At 39.2% G+C, this 21352-nt stretch overlaps 1 protein-coding gene across 2 annotated transcripts; it reads right to left on the bottom strand.

Moving 5' to 3' along the window:
* Positions 1-7394: 7394 nt before the first annotated feature.
* Positions 7395-9964, bottom strand: LOC108605870 (ubiquitin-conjugating enzyme E2 N). Of its 2 annotated transcripts, none has more exons than XM_017995683.2 (2): positions 9837-9964; positions 7395-8046 (listed from the first exon to the last, which is right to left on the bottom strand). In XM_017995683.2, the coding sequence occupies exon 2, from the start codon at positions 8009-8011 to the stop codon at positions 7556-7558; it is 456 nt and encodes a 151-aa protein (XP_017851172.1). In that variant the 5' UTR covers positions 8012-8046; positions 9837-9964; the 3' UTR covers positions 7395-7555. The 2 variants fall into 2 exon arrangements, with proteins under 2 accessions (XP_017851172.1, XP_017851173.1); XM_017995684.2 differs by lacking the exon at positions 9837-9964 and adding an exon at positions 9659-9677.
* Between the last annotated feature and the right edge of the window lie 11388 nt (positions 9965-21352).

The following is a 21352-nucleotide window of genomic DNA, read 5'->3' as shown; positions in this document are numbered from 1 at the left end:
AGAAGTTGCTGCAACAACAAAGAGTCATAAATAAACGCTTGCAACTAATTCTGGCAGTTGGCTGCCACATTGCGTTATTATTGATGGTAGCTGCAACAATGGCCCAACTGCTGCTGCTGCTGCTGCTGCTGCCACCAGCAACCGCAGCAAATTCCAAGTGGCCACAGCCACAGCCACAGATACTGACCCCAAGCGGGTGTTACAATAGCTTCGGCTATATGCACTGATTAATGATGCACCTCTATGACTGGATGTTAAACAATATATATAAATATATATATATATAGAGAGAGAGAGAGAGAGAGAGAGAGAGTTATTTCCTATTTTTAGGGAAAAGTCTATAGAAATTGTTAAAAATTTCTCAAACTTTGTGTAAACTGAAATAATTATTAGTTTGCCATAGGTATAAGCAAAATATATGTCACGTATATGAGAATTTTAAAAATCGTTTTTCCAAATAAAATATTACTTATTCAAAAATATTGTCACATTTATCAATTTTTCTTAATGAATATTTATTTAATTGATACATATTTTATATATTAATATATTAAGCTTTTATGTTGCTATTAAGTTTTTTTATCAAACATATATTTTATTTTATAATTTGTACTTATATTTAAATTTAAATGTTTCAATATATTTTAAAACAAATGCATTTATTTTTATTAAGTTTTTAATTAAAGTAAATATGCATTCTATAAATTAAACAATTTTTAATGTTTTTACAAAAATTGCAATATAATTGTAAGTTTATATTTATGAACAGCAAAATTTGATGTTCATTTACTTTTTAGTGAATTTAATATATTAAAAATGTTTTATTTGAAACAAATATTACTTGGCTTCTCTTAGTGAAAATATGTTCATATAACACTTAAGCTCTATATAAACAAATGATTTTTATTTAATTAATTTAATTTGGCATATAAAATTAAAAAAAAAAATAGTTGCTTATATTATTTTTTCTTATTATTTTATTTTTGCAGCACATGAAAATAAATGCGTAACGAACTTAAATTAAATTTAAACGATATATATATACATATTTGAATAAATCAATATACAGCCATTTATTAGATGTATTCAAGTCCAGCAACAGCAAATTCCATAATAGAAAAAAAATTCTATTGTAGTAGGAATTGCATAATTGGTTGAGTTTGAAGAGTTTACAACACTGAAAATTAATAATAGTTCTCAATAGTAAAAGCTGCTGTTACGCCATTTTGTGTGCTGCCTAACACACACACACACACACATACATACGCATAGAGAAGCGTATAGAGCGCAACGCAATGCAATGACCGGAAGTACAGTCTACACCCAAAAAAGCAAAAGGCAACAGCAACAACTGCGATACAACCAACCAGGCCAGCCTAGTTAGCTCTGTATGGAAGTATGTGTGCATGCACATACATGTTCGAGTGTCTGTGTGTGTGTGTGTGTCCATTTGGTGTGTCGGCCTGTAGCTGTGGTGCTGCCACTCGCATTTTGCAAAACATCATCAAAATTGTAAAAATAAACAAAGGCCAACATGCATAAAACCAATTTCCATTAAGAAGCACACACATGGATACACACACACACACACACGCATACACACGCATATGCAACTGTGTAAACTGCACACACACATAGATAGATAGATAGATAGATAGACAGACATGGAGAAAGACGAAAAAAACAGAGCCGCTTTCAACTCTCCTATCTCTTCTCACTTCTCACTTCTCACTGCTCTGCTGCTATCTCACTTTGGACGAGCGTTCGACTATTCGCTCGCACTCACGCAGGGGGGGCAGGCGGCAAGTTGCAGCTTGCCATCTCGTTCGGCTGTTGTCCAAAAAAGCGTAGAAACAAGGGCATTGAACAACGTTGGGGACGTATAGATGAGCTCTCTGCCACATGAAGTTGCAAAAGTTTGCCGAGCGCTTGCCCATATGACGTGTATACATACGTGTGGATACCAGCAGCATGTATGTGTGCATGCGTGTGTGTGTGTGTGTGTGAGGCGTGGCTGGACTGTAGACTTTGGAGTCGGCACTGTCTGCCTATCGCTCCGAAAACTAAGCGCACACAGCGAGCAAATCCTTAATTGATATCACAAAAAGCGAGGCAAGGAATTCGCACAAAATGGCAAAACACAACCCACAAACACCACCAGCACCCCCCCGACCACCCAAGCTCAACCCTTAACCTCTGCCACCCGCAGTGCCAGCGCCAGCGCCAGTGCTAGACTCTGGTCTGCTGACGTTCTGCTGCTCCCTGTATGCATGTGTGTGTGTCTGTGTGTGTGCTAGGTTGGGTGGTTGTGTCAGTGTGTGTGTGTGTGTGTGGCAGGCACACACGCATGCAGCCCAAAACAGCAATAGCAACAGCAACAAAAACGCAACGAGCTTACTGCATGCGATAGGTCGGAAATTTTGCCAGCAATCAACTTGTAAAGGCAACACACCCTACCCCACCCCAGCCCACCCCACGCTACACCACCCGTTTGGGTGCGCACCTGCAGCCCACTCGCCTGCATTTAAGGGTGCAAGGGTGCAAGGTTGCACAGAACGCAGTAAAATGGCGGCCCAAGCCCAGGCCTGTTATGTTTGCACAATGTGTGTGTGTGTGTGTGTGTGCATGTGAGAGAGAGAGTGAGAGGACATCCTGTGCCTTTTGGTCTGCTCGCAGTCTGGCCTCCTTGGTCCCCTGAGTGGGTGGGCAGGCGGGTTGAGCGCTGCATTCGATTCGAGTGCGGCCTCGGTTTTGGTTTCGCTTTGCTTTGCTTTGCCTTGCTTTAGTTTCGGTTAGTTCTATCATTGGGTAGGGATACCTTTTCCATGCTACGCTTCGATTGCCGTTTACACACACAAACACACACACACAATTGCATGTTAGGTCTATATGCAACGCATGTTAAAGATATTTATAATCAGGCACGGGCACGAGCTTTGGTTTAATTCGGTTTGAAACAAGCATTAATTAGGCTTCCAATAGGCTTAGGCTTAGCAAATAGTGCGTATGCAAATAACTTGAGCTTTAATGAGCTTTGAAAACTTTCAGAAAGCTAACCAAATACCATTTCGATTTTTATGTCCATTCAAAACATTGGTGAAATTAATCACCAGTAAATTCACCAACAGAAGACTTTAGAATTAGAATACTTGAATTTAAGTTACCCTCCTCCTCAACACCTTTATCAACTTTATAAGTTTCTGCTCACCAACACAATTGGGGAAACTAACCTTACATTGGTGAAACTAACATGGGGATATCATACGGAGTTATCAATCACCAATAAATACACCAACGCACACATAGATTGATTTTTATTTTAAAACAATTACCTAGAATTCAAATGAAAAAATGGTTTTGCTTATGGTTTATTCCCGCAATACTTAGTATTGTTCAATTCATAGATGAAACCACCAACAAAATCTCAAAGTGATACTCGCCATACTAAAGGGCAACCTTCCAAGATGAGCTTTAATGAGCTTGCAAAGCTTTTAAGAACAAAGCAGTACAGCTTTTGTGAGCTTTTAATTAATAATTCATTGATACTTTTGAAGCTGCAATAAAATGATTCTTATATCAACAAAATTATTCCAGTGACGTATTGGCATAGATCTCAAAAACCTTAAATTATAAGCCAAGCTGGGAGCTCTTGCTACTCCCCCCTCCTAGAGCATTGTTTATGCTCAAAGGCAGCATAACTATAAATTATTTGAATTATGCAGAGCAATGAGAAATTTCATATGCAACTGAGAAGCAAATAAACAATATATGAATTACAGAGATGCAACATATTCGAGCAAATACACACATGTACGCTTTTAGTTCAGTTTTGTTGCAGGAAAATGCCCAAAACGCTTTTATGCCCATCCACTCCAGCCAATGGGGACGGTGGGGAGGGGGGAGTGGGAGTGGGAGTGGGGTGCAGCAGCATCCTGGTGCCTTTGGCTCGTCGTCCATTCACACAAAACCCGAAACAAATAATTGATGAAACAGCAAAAGCACACGTTGGGATTTTGGGGCCGTCTGGCCTTGTCTCTGCTGCAGTCCCAACTCCAATTTTCGAGGAGCCGTAGCTTAAGCCGAGCCAACGCAGACGCATGTTGTTGCCACTGCTGCCTGCCTGCCTGCCTGCCCCGTTGCTCATATGCGAACACACACATACAAATGCAATTGTATATAATATACATATATGTATATATATATATATATATATATATGTATAGAGTTATATGTATATAAATTCCTGTACGTGCGCACTTATCGATTTTCTGCTTGAAAAGCATTTAACAAAATGCGCCCAGCATGGCGTCCAAGCTGTTGGTCGCTCTGACGCTTCGACGTTTGGTCGCTCTCGCTCGCTTTTTGTTGTCCGAGAGCCAACGGACGCATCGTCGCGCCGCTCAGCTGCGTGCCACGTTGCTAACCTCGCTCGCTCCACGCTCCACGTCAGGTGCGCTTTGACTTGCCGTACGACGCCGTGAGGCTTTCAGACACTGCCCGCATCCGAAACCACCCGACCACCCGCCCACCGCCCCACCCATTAGCACACACACACGTGCCACAGAACTTTTAATTTCAGCAATTATTCAGCTTAGCTACGAAATATTTTAAGCTTTGGACAGTGGCAATAAAAAATATACACAAGTGTGTGTATTTATTTTAATTTAAATTACATTTTGTTTGGTTCCCCAAAATTAAGTTAATATTTAATATTACATAAATATTCAAATAGTAGTGTAAGCAAACACTGGCGCTTTATACAAATGTTATGCGACGACGATGAGCTGATAAACAATGAATAAATCATGGGCGGCGTAACCAGGTAAGACCCCTCTTCCCAACTCAACCCCAAGATGTTGAAAATGCAAAAATCTATATCCTTATAGACGACTGCCTACAGCTTTCTTTGCCCCGTTCTATACGCCTTGGCGTACCCAATTGCATTTAAAACATAACTTTGAATGTAATAGTTCAATTTGAATTGGGTATAGCTAGCGAAAGAAAATATGCTGTACCCAGAATCCCTTTCCTCTACTTATAAGTACCTCTACTTATAAGTATGCATCCAGGATTAGCTTGTTAAAGTCATCCTGTTTCCGGATTAAAATGACATTCTTGAAACAGTTCGTTGGGTCCCGCTTCTTAACATGATGGCTGTTGGTTCGACTCTTGGTGGGTAACTAATAAGTACTAATATTATATGAAATCTAAAAGTTATGGATAATACATTCCCTTTACTTTAAAACGCCAAAATTTACTTAGTCAGAGTTTAACTTATAAAACAATTTTTTTTTAATTCCACTTGGAATTGAATTTAAGAATATTCGAAACTCTCCATATTCTGAAAATGTTTCGGACTGATTTCGGATTATTTATCCCAAATTTTTTTTTTTGTGTACATTGATAGAAAATCGTTTTTGTTTTTAATAATTTTAACAAATTCAGAAGCAATATTTTTATATAACTCTATGATGATATAACTCTATATCATAAATAAATGTATTTATAAGAAAGTCAGTTTTAATTAATTTAATATTTCAGATACAAATAAAGTCATTATTATCAAAGATTAGACATATTTAAGTGTTATTTCCAACAAAATGCTTCAATGTAAAGTCAGGATGTAAAGTCTTTCTCCAGAAAGAAGAAGAGGTTTCGGTGTTCCGCTATTTGTGATCATTGGAAGTTCCAATAAAGAGTTGAGCAAAAGTGTCAACATAAATCAGCAGCGTCTATCGAGACTGAGGCCTAATGCATCCGGGTAGGGGTAAAGGGGCACAAAGGCACAGCACAATGCCTTATCTTATCTCTAGTGTGGCTGGGGCTGGGGATGGGGCAAGCAGCTTGCAACTTTCGGCTAACACAACAAGCGGCAAAGCGGCCAAAAGTTGCCAAATGCCACCTGTACAGGCAGCAGCAGCAGCAGCAACAATGAGAGGCCAAAGCGTTGAGCATTTGGGCTGGGCATGGGCAGTAGTAGCCCGAAGCAGGTGCCACACAGACACAGAAGCTGCAACTCTGTCTTGCTCTAACTCACTCTCTCTCTCTCTCTCGCTCTGTTTCTCACACCCGCTTTAGTTGGTAAAACGATTAATAGCACAGCCAAGCCCGAGCCTGGCGCCTCTCAGTCAGAGACCGGAGTCAGAGCCAGAGCCAGTGCCATAGCCTCGCCTTTTTGGCTTTTGTCTAGGCTGCCGATAAAAATCCTCACCTCGAGCAGACAGCCAGCGTCGCCAGTAACATCCGCCCGCCCCCACTCTGCATATGCGTTGACCATTTTGTGTGCCACAGTGGCTGGTGAGGGGGGTGGGGTGTGTGCGAGAGTGTAATGCGATAAAAGACTGTATAAAGTTGGCTAAAATTTACACAAAAAAAAAAAGGAACTATATATGCATGGTATGTACATCAGACAGACCGCAGGAGAAAATATCGTTAGGTTCGACATTTGACTGCCCATGCAACAGCATCGAGAGGCTCAACAACAACAACAACAAAAACAACAGCGATGAGAACAACAATGCATTGGAAGCGAGACAAACGCGCATCCAATCAGGCGGGCGCATGCAAACGTCAAAGGGGGTGTGGCCAACAGTTTGACCACCACCCCATGGCTGAAACAAAGGGTTAACTCGCACGCATACCCCTTAACCCTATGGAGCGCCCACTATTGAATGATTGACGAGAGTGGCCAGCACTTTGTCCTTCGAGGCAGCAGAGCAAGTCTAGCGAAGCATTTTAATTAAACTTGATTCCAATCAAGAATAAAATCAAAGAAACAACATTTAAGAAAAATCAATTTACAAAATTTTAAATATCTCAAGATTTTTGTTTTTATTTTTTATTCAATTCCATTTTTATTTTTTGTTTTTACATTTGTATATTAAAGCAAACGATATTATTTTTGAATCTAAAATGTACATAATATTTTTTACATTTTGCTTTGCTTGATCAAGAAAATACACAAAAAAAAAAGAGTTTAAGCAAGGATTATATAATAATATTGAATAATATAATTATTTGGTTTAAAAAATGTTTTTAAAGTACAATTTATATGCTTAGAAATAAATTGACAATGAGAAGATTTTCAAACAGCAGCTGCTTAAATGCTTGAAACAACTAAAATCCAGACTTTATAGCAGTGTAGCTCGAAGGGCTGCACAAGTATTACGTAAGCACCCCCTGTGCTAGCTCTAAGCAAAATACAACCCCCCCCCCCCTTAAACGCTTACGTCGTACTTGCAAAGTTGTTAAAGTTCTCGGAGCCTTAAAGCAGCCAAACTAACAGTTGTTCTATATAAAATATACATATATGTGTGTGTGTGTGTGTGTGTGTGTGTGTGTGTGTGTTTTAAACATCATTATTATTATAGACTAAATTTAAGCATTCCATCAATATCAGCACATCTCTCTCTCTCTCTCTCGAAAAGAAACCCACCCAAGAGAAAACAAAAAAAAAAAAATTTACATGCCATACACAACTTTTCAAAGCTGAAGCCAGTCCGTGTATGTGATGAATCGCAGTTCCTGCCCAAGCATGCCGCTTGGTGGCGCCACTTCAGTCTTCGACGGCATACTTTTGGGTCCATTCTCGTGCATTGCGTATGGCCTCGGCCTCGTTCACCTTCCAGAGCTCGGCCACGTCGTTGGCCAGCGGATCGTCGGGATTGGGAGCGCTGAGCAGCGCTTGTATGGACAAGAGTATGGTGCGGATTTGTAGGGCAGGACTCCATTTGTCCTTCAGCACGTCGAGGCAAATGCGTCCGAGGCGATCGATGTTGGGATGATAGATTTTGGTTATGAAGCGCACCTTGGGCGCCGACATGGGATAGTCTTCGGGCAGGAAGAGTTCCAGCTTGAAGGCGCCACCCTCGAAGGGCGAGTCGTTGGGTCCGGTGACAATTACATGGAAATAGCGCGCATTATTCTCATCGGGTATGGCATTGATGCCGGGCACCGGCTCCTGCATAAGACGCTGAGTCTCCTTAATGATGCGACGTGGCAAGCTGGACATGTTGCAAGTTGTTCTTGTTCTTGTTCTTGTTGCTGCTGCAATGGCAAAGAGTTGAAATGAAAATCGAGAGTTTGAGACAAAATTGTTGCTCTTATTGTTATTGTTGAGAAATGTTTCAAGGACGTGTGTGTGCATGTGTGTGTGTCTCTGTGTGTGAGTGTGTGGCAGGTGCACGTTCAATGCGCTGACTTGACTCCCTTGAACTTTTACTTTCAACAAACGGCAAAAACTTTTCACTACTTGCATTTTATTGCAGCTAAAAGATACAAATACAAATCATGAGATGCAGATAGCTGTGCGCTCTCTCACTCGCTCTCTTTCCAAACTGAGTGTGTGTGTGTGTGCAAAGAGTTTGCACCAACCATAAATCAGCGCAGCTACATACTAGGGCATAGACAGCGGCGGAGGGGGGTCCTACAGACTAGTAAAATAATTATGTATATGTAGAAAAAACACGCAAAACATAAAGAGCAAACTAACTATAATTTGAAATTCATTTTAATTTAATTTATTGTAAGAGTAAAGCCCCATTTCATGAACTGCAGGGTACGCCCTTGTATGTGAGAATATAAAAGCTTGAATTTATTTATTTTTATTCAACAAATTCGAACTTTAATGCAAAACATTTTTTAAATAATTCTTAATATTTAATTAATTTTTGTTTACCATTTTGTTATCAGTATTTAATTGTAATATTTATTGAATGATAAAATAAAATGTATTTTTAAATATTCCTTATGTATTTAAATGCAATTTGATTATATAAATAATTGCATTGCTATACAATTATATTAAATTCTACTGTGTTGAAGTGTTCCTAATCAAAATCTAACTTCAATACTAATTAAACATGAATATTACCATTGAATTTTACCATTAATTGCATTAAGATTTTAAAATTTCCTCATGCAACAAGTAAAAGCTTACATGCAAATGAAAATGTTTATGCACTCATGAGGTATTTACGCTAAAATAAAATTAACAATAAGCTGGTAACAATAGCAAATTCAATTTGTGACGTCAGCAGCGGTGAGCGAGTGAGAAAGGGAGCGCGCGCGCAGCTTCAAAACCTCAAGCCACAAGAAAATTCGAGAAGGCGACGAAAGAATAACAACAATAAAGTTATTTACAGGCAGAGACGCACACACACACCGAAAGAAAAAGAGGAGGGAAATGCAAGCTGCTTGCGTTTCAATATACAAAAGAATATAAGCAAAATAAATATAATTTGCAGTGTGCCTTGCTTTGCTTTTAAATTTATTGATTTCTTGCGCGCGCTTAAAACGCACGCACGTCAACACACACACACACGCATATATATGTATGTGTATGCAGCGGTGCAGAGCAAAGCCAAAGCAAGTTTACCGTTGCTTTTAGCACTTGAAGGGCGCTGCTTGGACATCAATACATATACAAATGTCACGCATAGCAGCAGCAACAAAAGCAGAAAAATCAATACACAATAACTCAGGCAGTCATGCACTAAAAAAAAAGAAACACACACACACACACCCATACAAAGAGATAATTAAAATTAATTGAAACAAAGCAGCCAAATTTTTACGCACACACACAACTCTCGTTGCAGCTTTGTTATTGTTAGCCTTTGCCAAATGCATTTTTCTAATTGTTGCACACACCACTCACCTACACACTCACAAAGACACACACAGACACGCAGCGTTTTATTATTATTAACTAATTGTGTTTTATTTGTCAGCTATGCCGCCTCTGTCTTGTTGTTATTATTCATACACCAAATGCAAAAAAAATGGGAAAAAAAACAGCACAAGCCAGGCACTGCAATTAAATTGAATTCACTCACGTTTTGCTTGTTGGATATTAAATGCGCAAAAAATTAATAAGCTAACTCGAGCAGCTTTGTTGTTTTTGTTACTTTCCACGAGTAAAATGTGTTTTATTCACTAAAAATTTGCTGCTTCGCCACTGCTGTGTCATGTCCGGCGTTGCCACCCCAGACAAGAGAAACAGCTGTTCGCTCTGTTCTCAAGCAGCTCTCACCCGCTCTGCATGCGCTCGCTCTCATTCGCCGGTAGTGGCAACGCTATTCGCTACACTTACGAAGAGAGTATTTACAGTTGGTAAACTCATTGGCAAGCGCACAAGCAAATAAGCAAATGTAAATGTAAAAGAAGAGCGAATAAAATTTTAGTGTGAACGAAACAAAGCAAAGCAAGCAAACAAACGCTGTGGAGTTATCATTTAATTTTCAGTGAATCTAATATGTATGAATTTATGCTATGCATTAGTAAGTAAGAGTATTAAGAGAGCGACTTGCTTAAGCTGCTTAAATACCATGCGGCAAAAAAGAAAACACCAGTAATTAAAGCACGTTAATAATAATAATATTGTGCATTAAATAATGCAAATAATTAATATAATAAAAACATTTGCTTTTTAATTGTATTTATATGCATTAATCAATATTTTATTGACTAGAATAGATTTAAAATTCAAGTTTTAAAATATGTTATTATTGCATTTGTAAAATATTTGCTCATGATAAAACAAATCAGTCTTAAAAATCCATATGCAAATAATAAGTTTGTTTATTGAATTTGAATTGCTAAAAACGATTTTTCAAAATTCTTATTTTTAGAAATTTAAAATTGAAAAATACAGACTAATACTTTGTATTAAAAAAACGATTATATATATGTAAATAATATGTAAGTACTTAAATAAATATAAGTAGTTTAAACAAGGAAACTGTTTATTTAATTGTTATAGTATTATATAAAAATCAACAATAGTCTTAAAGTATAAAACCGTTAGAGCTATAATTTAGTTAAATTATTTTTTTTTGTGGGCCAGCCTTAGGTTTTTGGGCTAGGATTTGAATTAAGCTTCGATTCTTAAGCAAGTTGGCGCAAGTTTAGGGCTGTTCACTTTCGAAATTAACCGCTGCAGTGAGTAGATGTCGAAAATATTTGATTGTAAATAACTATTGATTTAGCTGGTTGACCGCACGTTAATACATCTATGCACTTGTTGGCAATATTATGACACTATAACTCGATTTGGCAAGTGTTCGAATACATATTTACACATCGCTGCTCTGTTTGGTCATTTACAATTGAGCCAATACAGCAACAACAGCAATAATAACCATAACAACAACAAACACACACACACACACTCTAGAGTTTATATAGGCGCACACACTTAACACTCTCCGGTCCGCACCGCCCCCAAAGCGAGCGGGTTTTGTAGTTTTTATTACTCTTTATTGCAAAAAAAAACAATAACAACAAAAAAATTGTCAATTTGTGTAATCAACATTTATGCGTTTTTACGCCCCCCGCACAGGCCATTGGACAGCAGAGGGAGAGAGGCTTGGCCTCGGCTTTAGCTTGACACGCACACAAACACACATGCATATGAGTAAACGCACACATATGGGCAATGCCCAATGGACGCACAAACAGTCACACACACATGCTCAGAAAACGAGCCTCGCCACTAAAAAGCAGCAGCAGCAACAACAAACCGCAGCCATATGCATTTATCTCTGTGTTGTTGTTGCACATACACACTCGAACACACACACACACACGAACACACACACATGTGCGATCTGCTTTTAGGCTGGGCGACGGCGACTAGTTAGCCAGCGCACAAAAACCCAGCCCACTTGTGCATGTGCCCTCTCTTGCACTCTCGCCGCCTGCCCCGCCGCCATGCCAAAGAGCGAGAGAGCGAGAGCGACAGAGAGCCATTACTTTTTGGTTGCGCTCAAATGCAGCGACAGCGACGCAGCAGCAGCAGCAGCAGCAACGACGACTGACTGCAGGCAGCGACATCTCAGCTACGCAGCTGTCGGTCGACCTTTATTTGCTCTTGAGTTGCTTTGCTTATAGTTGCAAGTGTGTTGGTGTGTGTGTGTGTGCTTTTACTACTTTTTACTACAGCCCAGCTGATCTCTTTGTTGTTTTTGTTTCTTTTCCTTCTTTTTTTTTTCGGTGTGCACGCATTTTAGGCGCCCCTTGCATCGCTGCTGCTGCTGCTGCTGGCGTCACTGTCGGCGTTAGAGTCTTTGCACATTTCTATAAATTTTAATGGCTGACAGTTTTCAATATGGCGCTTTTTTTTTTTTTACTTTATTTTACTTACCAACCCACCCTCCCTTCTCTTATACTTTCTTAGCTATGAGGGTAGCCTGTTAGTTTGTTGTATGCATTGCTATTGTTGTTGTTGTTGCTGTTAGCTGCAGTTAGTTGAGGTTAAGTGGTTGAAAAGTGAGCAAAAGTGTGAAATATATACATACGCATGAATGTGTGTGTGTGTGTGGGTGTGGGTGTGTGTGTTTTGGGCTTAATCGCATTTCGGTAAGCAAGTTTTCTCTACTTAGGAGCCAAGGCAACCTCTACTTATAATGCTTGCCATTTATTTCTTTAGATTCTCAAAGGAATCTCAACATAAAGGAAATGGGTACTCGTTGAAGTACAGGACATATCAAAAAGAGTGAATATCGCTCGCTCTCTCTCTCTCTCTCTTTTTCTATTCAGAATATTACTTGATAAGCACTTGCTCAATCTTTAAATGTATAGCAATTATCTTAAAAAGCTGATTATAGTAATAGTTTGTAAAAATGTAAGATTTTATTATTTAATTAAAAATTGTTGTTTAAGCTGATAGTTAAGATCTTTAGGCTCAACACTTCCAAAACTAAGAACATAATCAATTTATTAAAAAATAGTTTGTTAGAAAGTAAATATTGAAAATAAAATATTAATTTCAGCGGCATTTTATTTGAAATATTTAACTTAACTAATCTAAAAATTGAAATACTGTAAACAAATAAATACGAAAAACAACATATAACAATTTTATAAAGTTTTTAAACCAAAATTCAAATTAAAATAAAACAAACAAACATTTTCTTGTTCAATGGATTTTATTTCTTAGCATTTCATATTGCAAATGAATAATTCTTTCATTTTATCTGAACTATTCTTTGTTCACTTGTTAATTTAGTAAATTATTATGAACCTTTGCTGATTCTTACTCTGGGCATACATTTATTATATGAGAACTCTCAAGGAGTTCGCTTAGTTTTCATTTTGCTTTATTTCAGAGCTTTATCATTCTGCTTGTAACAATTCCTTCCCCATGGCTTTCGCTTTTTTCTTGTTTTCATCGCAACGACTGTGAAAATATTATTTTTGGCAAATCCTTGCCAGCTGGACCCCATGTGCTTGCCACACTCGCACACACACACACACACATATATATATATATGTATATATATAAGCCCATGCTGCATAAACTCTTCACTCAAGTTGCTTATGTGTGTCCCGCGTCAGTTCATTAACATTGCCAGGCTCTCATCCTGTCCTGGCGTTGCATTCATAAAAACAACTTACTGTCTCCATGTCTCAGAATTCCCCACAGACGCATACACACACACACACACACACACACACACACACAGATAGGCAGAGAGATAGCGTTGGAGAGACTACGCATCTAATTAAACTAAATGCAAAGAAATGTTGCACGCAACATGTTGCCAAAGGAGCGTCTAACTGCTGCAATGCAACTAAGCACAGTCCTAACCCCCACCACCCTCCCCTCTTACGCTCATTTGGGCATTCAAGAGCGCGCGAGAGCGCTTCGTAAGAGAGCCAAATGAAGTTGAGCCGCTGATGTTGCTGACGCCGGCAGCGACGCCAGCAGCGACACTGACGAAAAACGCAACGAACAAAACGAGCAAAACAAAAAATTCAAAACACACAATTTTTGTTGCTGTTGTTGCGACTTTTCTTTTTAAGGGCACACAGCCTGCGACAGTCACATGGGGCAGGGGGGGAGGGGGGTTGCCCAAAAGGGGTCGGTTGCTTGCTGAGGCGGGGGCGGGGGCGCTGCCAAAGTTGGCACGCAGCGCGCAAATAACAAAAACAAAAACAAAAAAATTCGAAAAAAGTAAATCGTCAAGTAAAGTAAAAACCAAGGCGCAGGGCACACGCAGTAAGAAAGAGACAGCGAACGAAATATAAAAATGTAACTGAAAAAAAGTGTCCGTTAGTCATTAGGCGGCGTCGCAGTCGTCGTCGTCGTCGGCGCTGTGTGCAACAGACTTGGCTTTGCTAAGAAGCTGGCGTGCAGCATGGAAGTCTGAAGGGGGGCGGAGGGGGGTATGTAGGTGTCAATAGTGTGTGTAGGGGGGGCGTTGTAGGTTTTTGTCTGAACAAAGGAAACCCTTGGCAACGCAGGCCAACAAAAAGGAGCGCAAAAACGCAAAACGAAGCCAAGCCAAAGGGAAAGGCAAAGGACGAAACTTGTCGGCTCTGCGTCGACGTTGCCGTCGTCTGCGTTTTGTTTTCCCTGTGTGTGTGTGTGTGGGCGTCTGTCGGCCGCTGGGCCCTGCATATAGGCACACACAGTGCCCCCCTCCCCCTTCACCCTTCACCCTTCACCCTTCACTTGTTGTCCTTGTCGTAGTCGCAGTCGCAGTCGTTGTCGTTGCCTTTTTGGAGTCAATGTCTGGGAGCCCATGAGTTTATTTGAGCGTTGCGTGCTGCGTCTCTGCCTGCGTCTGCACGTGTGTGTGTGTGTGTGTGTGTGTGTGTTTGAGGCGACTGCGTGCTGCCTAATGGCAAGGGGCTGGGGTGTGGGGAGGGGGCGCAGTTGGAGCAGCCCGTCAGGCCTGCGTTGGCCCAAAAGGGGTGAAGACTTTTGGTTTTGCTTGTTTTTCTTTTTTTTGTTTTTTTTTTTGGGTCTCTCAGACTTTGCGGGGGGTGGGGGGTGTCTGGGCTGCATTTCGATTTTATTGAGCAAACAACGAATTTTCAAATAAAAACAAAACCAACGATGAAAATGCAAAACAAAATATAAAAACAAGCAAAAATTGTTAAGCTCTAAACTAGGCAGTGGGTGGTTGGGTGGTTGGGTGGGTGGTCGGTCGGTCGGCTGGTGCGTTGAGCTAGTGGGAGCTAGAGCGAGGGAGGGCGACAGTTGTAATTGGAGGCATTTAAGGATTACGCTTGATTATTTAAGTGTGAGTGAGTGGCAGTTGGCCAGTGCTTGTCAAACTGTACACCATAATAGCAGCACTTCTTGTCTGCAAACAATTTCCAGTGCTGCTCAAACTGTACGCGATCACCTGTCCAATTGGATTGCATTCGAACTGTCAACACATGTTGATCGCTGACTCTCAAACTGTATGCTCCTGTTTGAATATCCAATAAGAACGCATCGAATTGGAAACAAGCTTAAATATTTATTTATAAATGAATTTATATTTAAGCATGTAAATAACAACAACTATTATTTTTTATTAATTTTTTATTAAAAATGTATATTTTATTCCCTTATATTTTTATTTGTGTCATAAATTTTTTAATTTATTTATTTTTTTTATTCCTAAATTAATTAATATTTAATATTATTTATAACCCATATATTTTTATTATTTATATTTTATTTCCTTAAATTTTTATTCGTGTTATAAATTTATTTTATTTTTCCAAATGAATTTATATTTACTAATATAATTGTTAATTGTTTGTTTTAATCAAATATTTTAATTTTATATTTATAATACATATTTATTTGTGTTATAAAATATATAAAATATATAATATATAAAAAAGGTATATATTTTTTAATAATATTTACTTTTGTTTAAATATTAGCTTATATATTTTTGCAATAACCATTTTTGTATTATTTCTTTATTTATTGATTTTATTTTTTATAAATTATTTTAATTATATTTTAATACAAATACAATAAACCAAAACTTTTATTTGTATTATTTATTAATTTAAAATTTTTCTGTTCAGTTTTTGTGTCACTGCCAATGCGGAAGCTACGGTGCGGAACAGTGCTTGTCAAACTGTCATCACGATCATGGCCAACAGTGAAGCGCGTTGAAGCGATTCAAGGGGCAACATTGCAACAAACCAAAGCACAGGCGATTAATCAGCCAAAATTACTTGCCACACACACACGCACACACACACACACGCAAGCCCAGCGCCACCCTCTCGCTCTAGCTGCTAAAAAACAAAAACAAAAAGTTTTGCGAATTTTTCGTTTAAGTTGTTTAAGTATTGTTGTTGTTGTTGTTGTTTGTGCTGCGCTCATTTCTAGACTCAACGGGTGCCCCTAGCGAGTTTATCTGCGCGAATCACTTTTTTCTCATTTAATTTATGTTTTTGTATTTGTTGTTGTAAAAGTTAACTTATGTATGCGCGCTTTGTGTTTTCTAATTTTTGCGTTTTATATACATATATTTATACATGTGTGTGTGTGTTTTTTTTTTGTATATTTTGCACACTTTTATTTGGAAGTATGCGTGAGTGTTGTTGCTATTTTATTTGCTAATTTTTTCGCACGCTCAACAACGCAGCGACGACGACGACGACGACGACGTTGGCGTTTGGGATCTCTTTGGCACACTCACACACACATGCACACACACACACACACATATGGATATACACATACATGTGCTTGAGCTTGGGCAGCGGCATGGGCTAGACGGCGAGACGCACACACAGCGTGTGAGCGAGAGACAGATGAGCAGGTGTGTGTGTGAGTGAAAAATTCGCAACAAAAGAGAATTCGCGAATATATAAAGAATGTTGCTAGCGCGCTCTCTCGCTCAGCTCAGCTCGCAGTGCGTCTCGCTTACTCGTCGGCTCGCGCTCTTTGCACTTGCGGTTGACACGTTGCGTTAGCAACATGTTGCTGGCTGGCTTGGCAACATTTGCGATTGCTTTTTTGGCAACTGGAGGATCTCTCGCATTCGCACTCGCACTCGCACTCGCGCTCTCTCTTACGGCAAATGCAACTCAAGCGAGCAGTTTTCACTCCACTCCGCTGCTGCCACGTATGTGCGTGTGTCTATCTCTCCATGTATGTTTGTGTGTGTGTGTGTGTGTGTGTGTGTGTGTGTTTGAAGCGCTGACTTTTGCAGTTTGCAAAAAATTTCGCTGCTGCTATTTTTGCGAATTAGTTTGTCTCTTTGGGCAAGTGTGTGTGTGTGTGTGTGTGTGTTTGATTTGGTTTGCTTTTGTTTGGAGCGCCGTGGACGAAACGCTCAATGAATAAACGCCAGCGTTGGCGCGGACTGCGCGAGCCTCTGGACGTCGCCGCCGACGTCGCCCTCAGTCTCAGTTCAGAGTTGTTCAGTTTGTTCATTCGGTTGTTTCGTTTGCTCCTCGTCGCTTGTGTGTGAGTGAAGCGCTAAGCATTACAATAAAAAATAAAATTTTAAATAAAAAAAACCTAAAAAATAAAACAATAACTTTAACCAAAATAAAAAAAAACATCTAAAAAATTTATATATATTTAAAAAAATTCCCAAAAAATTGTCAAGTGCAAAATGCAATAGACTCGCAACAAAAAACTACAACAATAATTTTTTTTTAAATTTTTTTTGGGTTACTTTCTTTGTGCGATCGTGTGTGTGTGTGTGTATGTGTGTGAGTGTGAGATTGAGAGAGAGACTTGGGGCAGGTGAGGGCTGAGACTTGGCGTTAGATCAGTCTTCAGTTGCTGTCGCTGGCTCTTGACTTAATTATTGCAAAAAATTAAAAGAAAGAAAGAAATGTTTGCTAGTTTTTTATATTATATACAATACGTGCGTCATAGTTATCTGTGCCCCCCAAACACACACACACACACACACACACACACACACACACTCAAATTCTAATAGATTCTTCTAGCGCAGCGCGCTTCAAAAATTTGCAACAACTACAGCAAAAAATTTCATTGCAAAAAACTCAAAACTCAAGCAGGTCTAAAATATTTTTTAAATGAAAAAAAATTCAAGATATTTTAATTTGTTTCTAAATGCACTGAAATTAATTGTTAGTGTTTGTTTTTTTTTGTCTTTTTGGATCGCTAATCGATCGCTTGGCTTAGAAAAATAATTTTTGAAATTTCTCAAGCTTGCTCAGATGTTTGCCAAAGTCTTGGCTAGTTAACCAGATTAATATTTATTTTAAATATATGTAAGCAGCTGATTATTAAAAGTGCTCGTCCTTGCTTTTAAGTTTGTTTTAAAAGCTGTCAAAATTATATAAATAATAACTAATAATAATTATTTTGTGTGTTGCGCCTGCGACTCATTTGGCGTTGATTGGCTCGACTACTCACACACACACACACAGAGACACACACGCATGCATTGAGAGCACAGCACGTCTGCTGCTTTCGGCTCGGTATGTGTGTGTGTGTGTGTCGCGTGTGTCACGCTCTTTGGGTGGACTGTTGTTGCCTGTGTGTTTGTGTGGGTGGCCACTTTTAGCAGTAGCGAAGGAGAGACAGAGTAAGCGAGTGAGAGCGAGAGAGCGAGAGGGCTGACTGGCTGCAGCGACGCTGGCGTGCTGGCAATTGCAGCGCTGCGCTGCGCTCTGCTCTGCTGCGTCGGCTCGCGCGTTGCGTTCGCGTCGCAGCTTTTTTGAGCTGCGCTCAAAACTTTTGAGTGCGCTTAGAATCGTTGCCGCTGCTTCTGCTTCTGCTGCTGCTGCTGCTGCTTCTTTCGCTTCTTATGCTTGCTGCTTTTTTTTTGGCGCATTCTGCGCGTCGCTGCGTCTGTCTCTCAGTCGCCGGTGCGACGACGAGTGTGTGCATGACTTCAGCTTCAACTGTTCGTACATATGTGTGTGTGTGTGTGAGTGTGTGAGCCTTTTGCGCTGCCGCTGTTGGCGTCGCCGCCTGCCGCGTGCTACGGCTACGTTCAGCGTAACGTATTGAAAACGTATTGAATCATAACAGATCCGCACGTTGTCGCGCACGTACGCAGCTCGCGGAAGAATAGCAACAACATCCAACCAAACAAACAAACAAACAAATAAACAACCAACAAACAAACAACACTTTACTCACAAGTTAACTTGACAAGTTATCTACAAAAAAAAAAATTTATAAATTGTCTCCTGCAAAGTTCTCAAGTAATTTAATTACCAAAAAAAAAAAATAAAATAAAAATGTTTATAAAAAATAAATAAAACGCGTCGCGCGCGCCTTTGAAAAATGTTACAACAAAGAAATGAAATGAAAAACATACTAACTGCATATTTACATTTAATTATTTTTTTTATTGTGTTACCAATTTATTTTATATATTTTTTTTGTTGTGGTGCAATTGTGCAACAATTTTAATGCAAAAATTGAAAATATAAATATATAAATTATATTTTGCAAAAGTTCAAAGTCAAGTGCAAAATGCGTTTCAAATATTTCCCACAAACTTATGCGCAAAGTTGTTAAGGATTCTAAATGTTGTGTGTGTGTGTGTGTGTGAAGATCAAGCAGCAGTAGTGTTAGAAAATGCGTTAATTAGTGCCGACGGTTGAGCTGTAGAATTTTGTTAATCAAACGTGCAACGTGTTGCATTCAGAATTTAGTTAATTGCAGCTAGAATTGTTTTAATTAAAAGAAAACTGTAGACCCAAAATATTTATGCCAAAAATTGTGGTACAGCAACAAAGACTGACTGAAATATTAAACTGGCGATGTAAATTTTGTATAAGTTTATATTGTAAAAAATGGTTGAATTAAAAAAGTCAGCTTTGAAATAAAAAATATGCATATTTCTTTCACGCTTTATTTATTTACATATGCGTATTCCATTTAGTTAACTTTCTAACGCATTAGAGTTGGCATATTACGCATACGCCACGTCTGACTAGAGCGACATGTGCTGCTGCTGCTGCTTCAGTGTTTGAGCTTGCAGCTGATTTGCGTGCTCAGCTCAGCTCAGCGCAGCGCAGCGCATTGTTGAGTGTAAGAGCGCAGGTGAAAGGCTTTGAGCGCAAGAGAGCGAGAGCGAGAGCGAGTGCGAGAGCGAGAGAGCGGGCGCTTGCAGTAGCAGCAGCAGCAGTTGCAGCTGGCTGCGTTTTTGCTCTTTGGCTTTAGCGCGTGTGGCGCTCTTAAGTCGCAATCGCCATAAACCGAAGCGCACTCGCGTCGTTCGCTGCCTCTGTCGCTGCTTCTGCTTCTGTCGCAGTCGCTGCTGCTGCTGCTGTCGTCGCCTTCGCGCTTACGTTTTGCATGTTCTTTGGGCTTTGGACTTTCGCAGAGATTTCACACGCGATGCGATTGCAGTTCTTGCAGATACTTTCATACGTTCGTTTCGTCGTCCGCTCGTGCGTTGCGTTGCGTTCATTCGTTCGTTCGTTTCGTTCATTTGTTTGTTTGTTTCGCACACTTGCTGCAGCTGCAGTCTGCGGCGGCAATTGCAACAGCAACAACAGCAGCAACAGCAACAATAAAACTGTTGGTTTTGCCTCTAAACAAAAGCTTTGTTTTTCTTTATTTTTTTTTTGTTGCTTTTATTGTTGTCGCTCTGTTTAGACAACTGTTTGTTTTGTTGCCGCTGCTGTTGTTGCAAGTTTTTGAGCCCAGCTTGCCACAAATAAACGCATTTTTTTGCCAATTTTTTTTTTAGTAAACTTATGTGTGTGTGTGTGTGTGCTTGTGTTTTTAGCGTCGGCTATTTGCAAATTTACACAAAATTCTTACTTAAATTCTGTTCAATTTCCTATTTTTGCAGGCATAAACTAAAATAAAAAAAAAAACACAAAAAAAAAATGTTTTACAGCAAAATTTATAACAAACATAAGCGTTTTTAACAACAACTAAAAAATTAATTCTCAATACAACTTCGCTGCAATGCAAACACAAAAACAACAGCAACAACTGAAACAACAACAACAACAAGCGCAACAGCAACAACAACAACAGTCACAACCAGAACAACAACAACAACAACAACAGCAACAACAACAAATGCAATTCAACACTGCTGCATTCTACATGTGTGTGTGTGAAAAGCCAAACAACAACATCAACAACAACAACAACAACAACAACTTCAACAACAACAACAGCAGCAGCAACATCAACCACAATTATAAGAAGCAGCGTCTAGACAAAACTTGCGACAATTTCCATGTGTCTAGTTTAGCAAATTGTTAGAATTTCCTTCTTTTTTTTGTTTACGTCTCTTAATTTGTTGCAAAGTCTTTTGCTGCCACGCCTACCTACGCCCACGTTTGTAGCAGTCGCAGTCTTAACTTTTGTGCTATGAAATTTACTCAAAATCGCCCATTTATGTTACAACAACAACAACAACAATAATAATAATAATAATAATAACAACAGCGTTAACAATTTTATTAAAGTTAAAGGACCAACCGACAACATTTATTACAAACAGATTCAAAAACAATGAACAAAATTTTTGATTTGGTTGTGCTAGCAAAAATTTCAATTTCGAACTGTTTTTAATGCAAAAAATACAAACTACAAACAAAATCAAGACGAACAAATTTTAACAAAAAGTTTCAACCAAAACAT

Source organism: Drosophila busckii, chromosome X (assembly GCF_011750605.1).
Source record: "Drosophila busckii strain San Diego stock center, stock number 13000-0081.31 chromosome X, ASM1175060v1, whole genome shotgun sequence".
NCBI lineage: Eukaryota > Metazoa > Arthropoda > Insecta > Diptera > Drosophilidae > Drosophila > Drosophila busckii.
Note: the sequence above shows the minus strand (reverse complement) of the source record. Positions and strands in the feature narration are given on the sequence as shown.

Excerpts from the sequence above, each read along its gene's own strand:
- LOC108605870 (XM_017995683.2), bottom strand. The coding sequence starts at position 8,011 with ATGTCCAGCTTGCCACGTCGCATCATTAAGGAGACTCAGCGTCTTATG.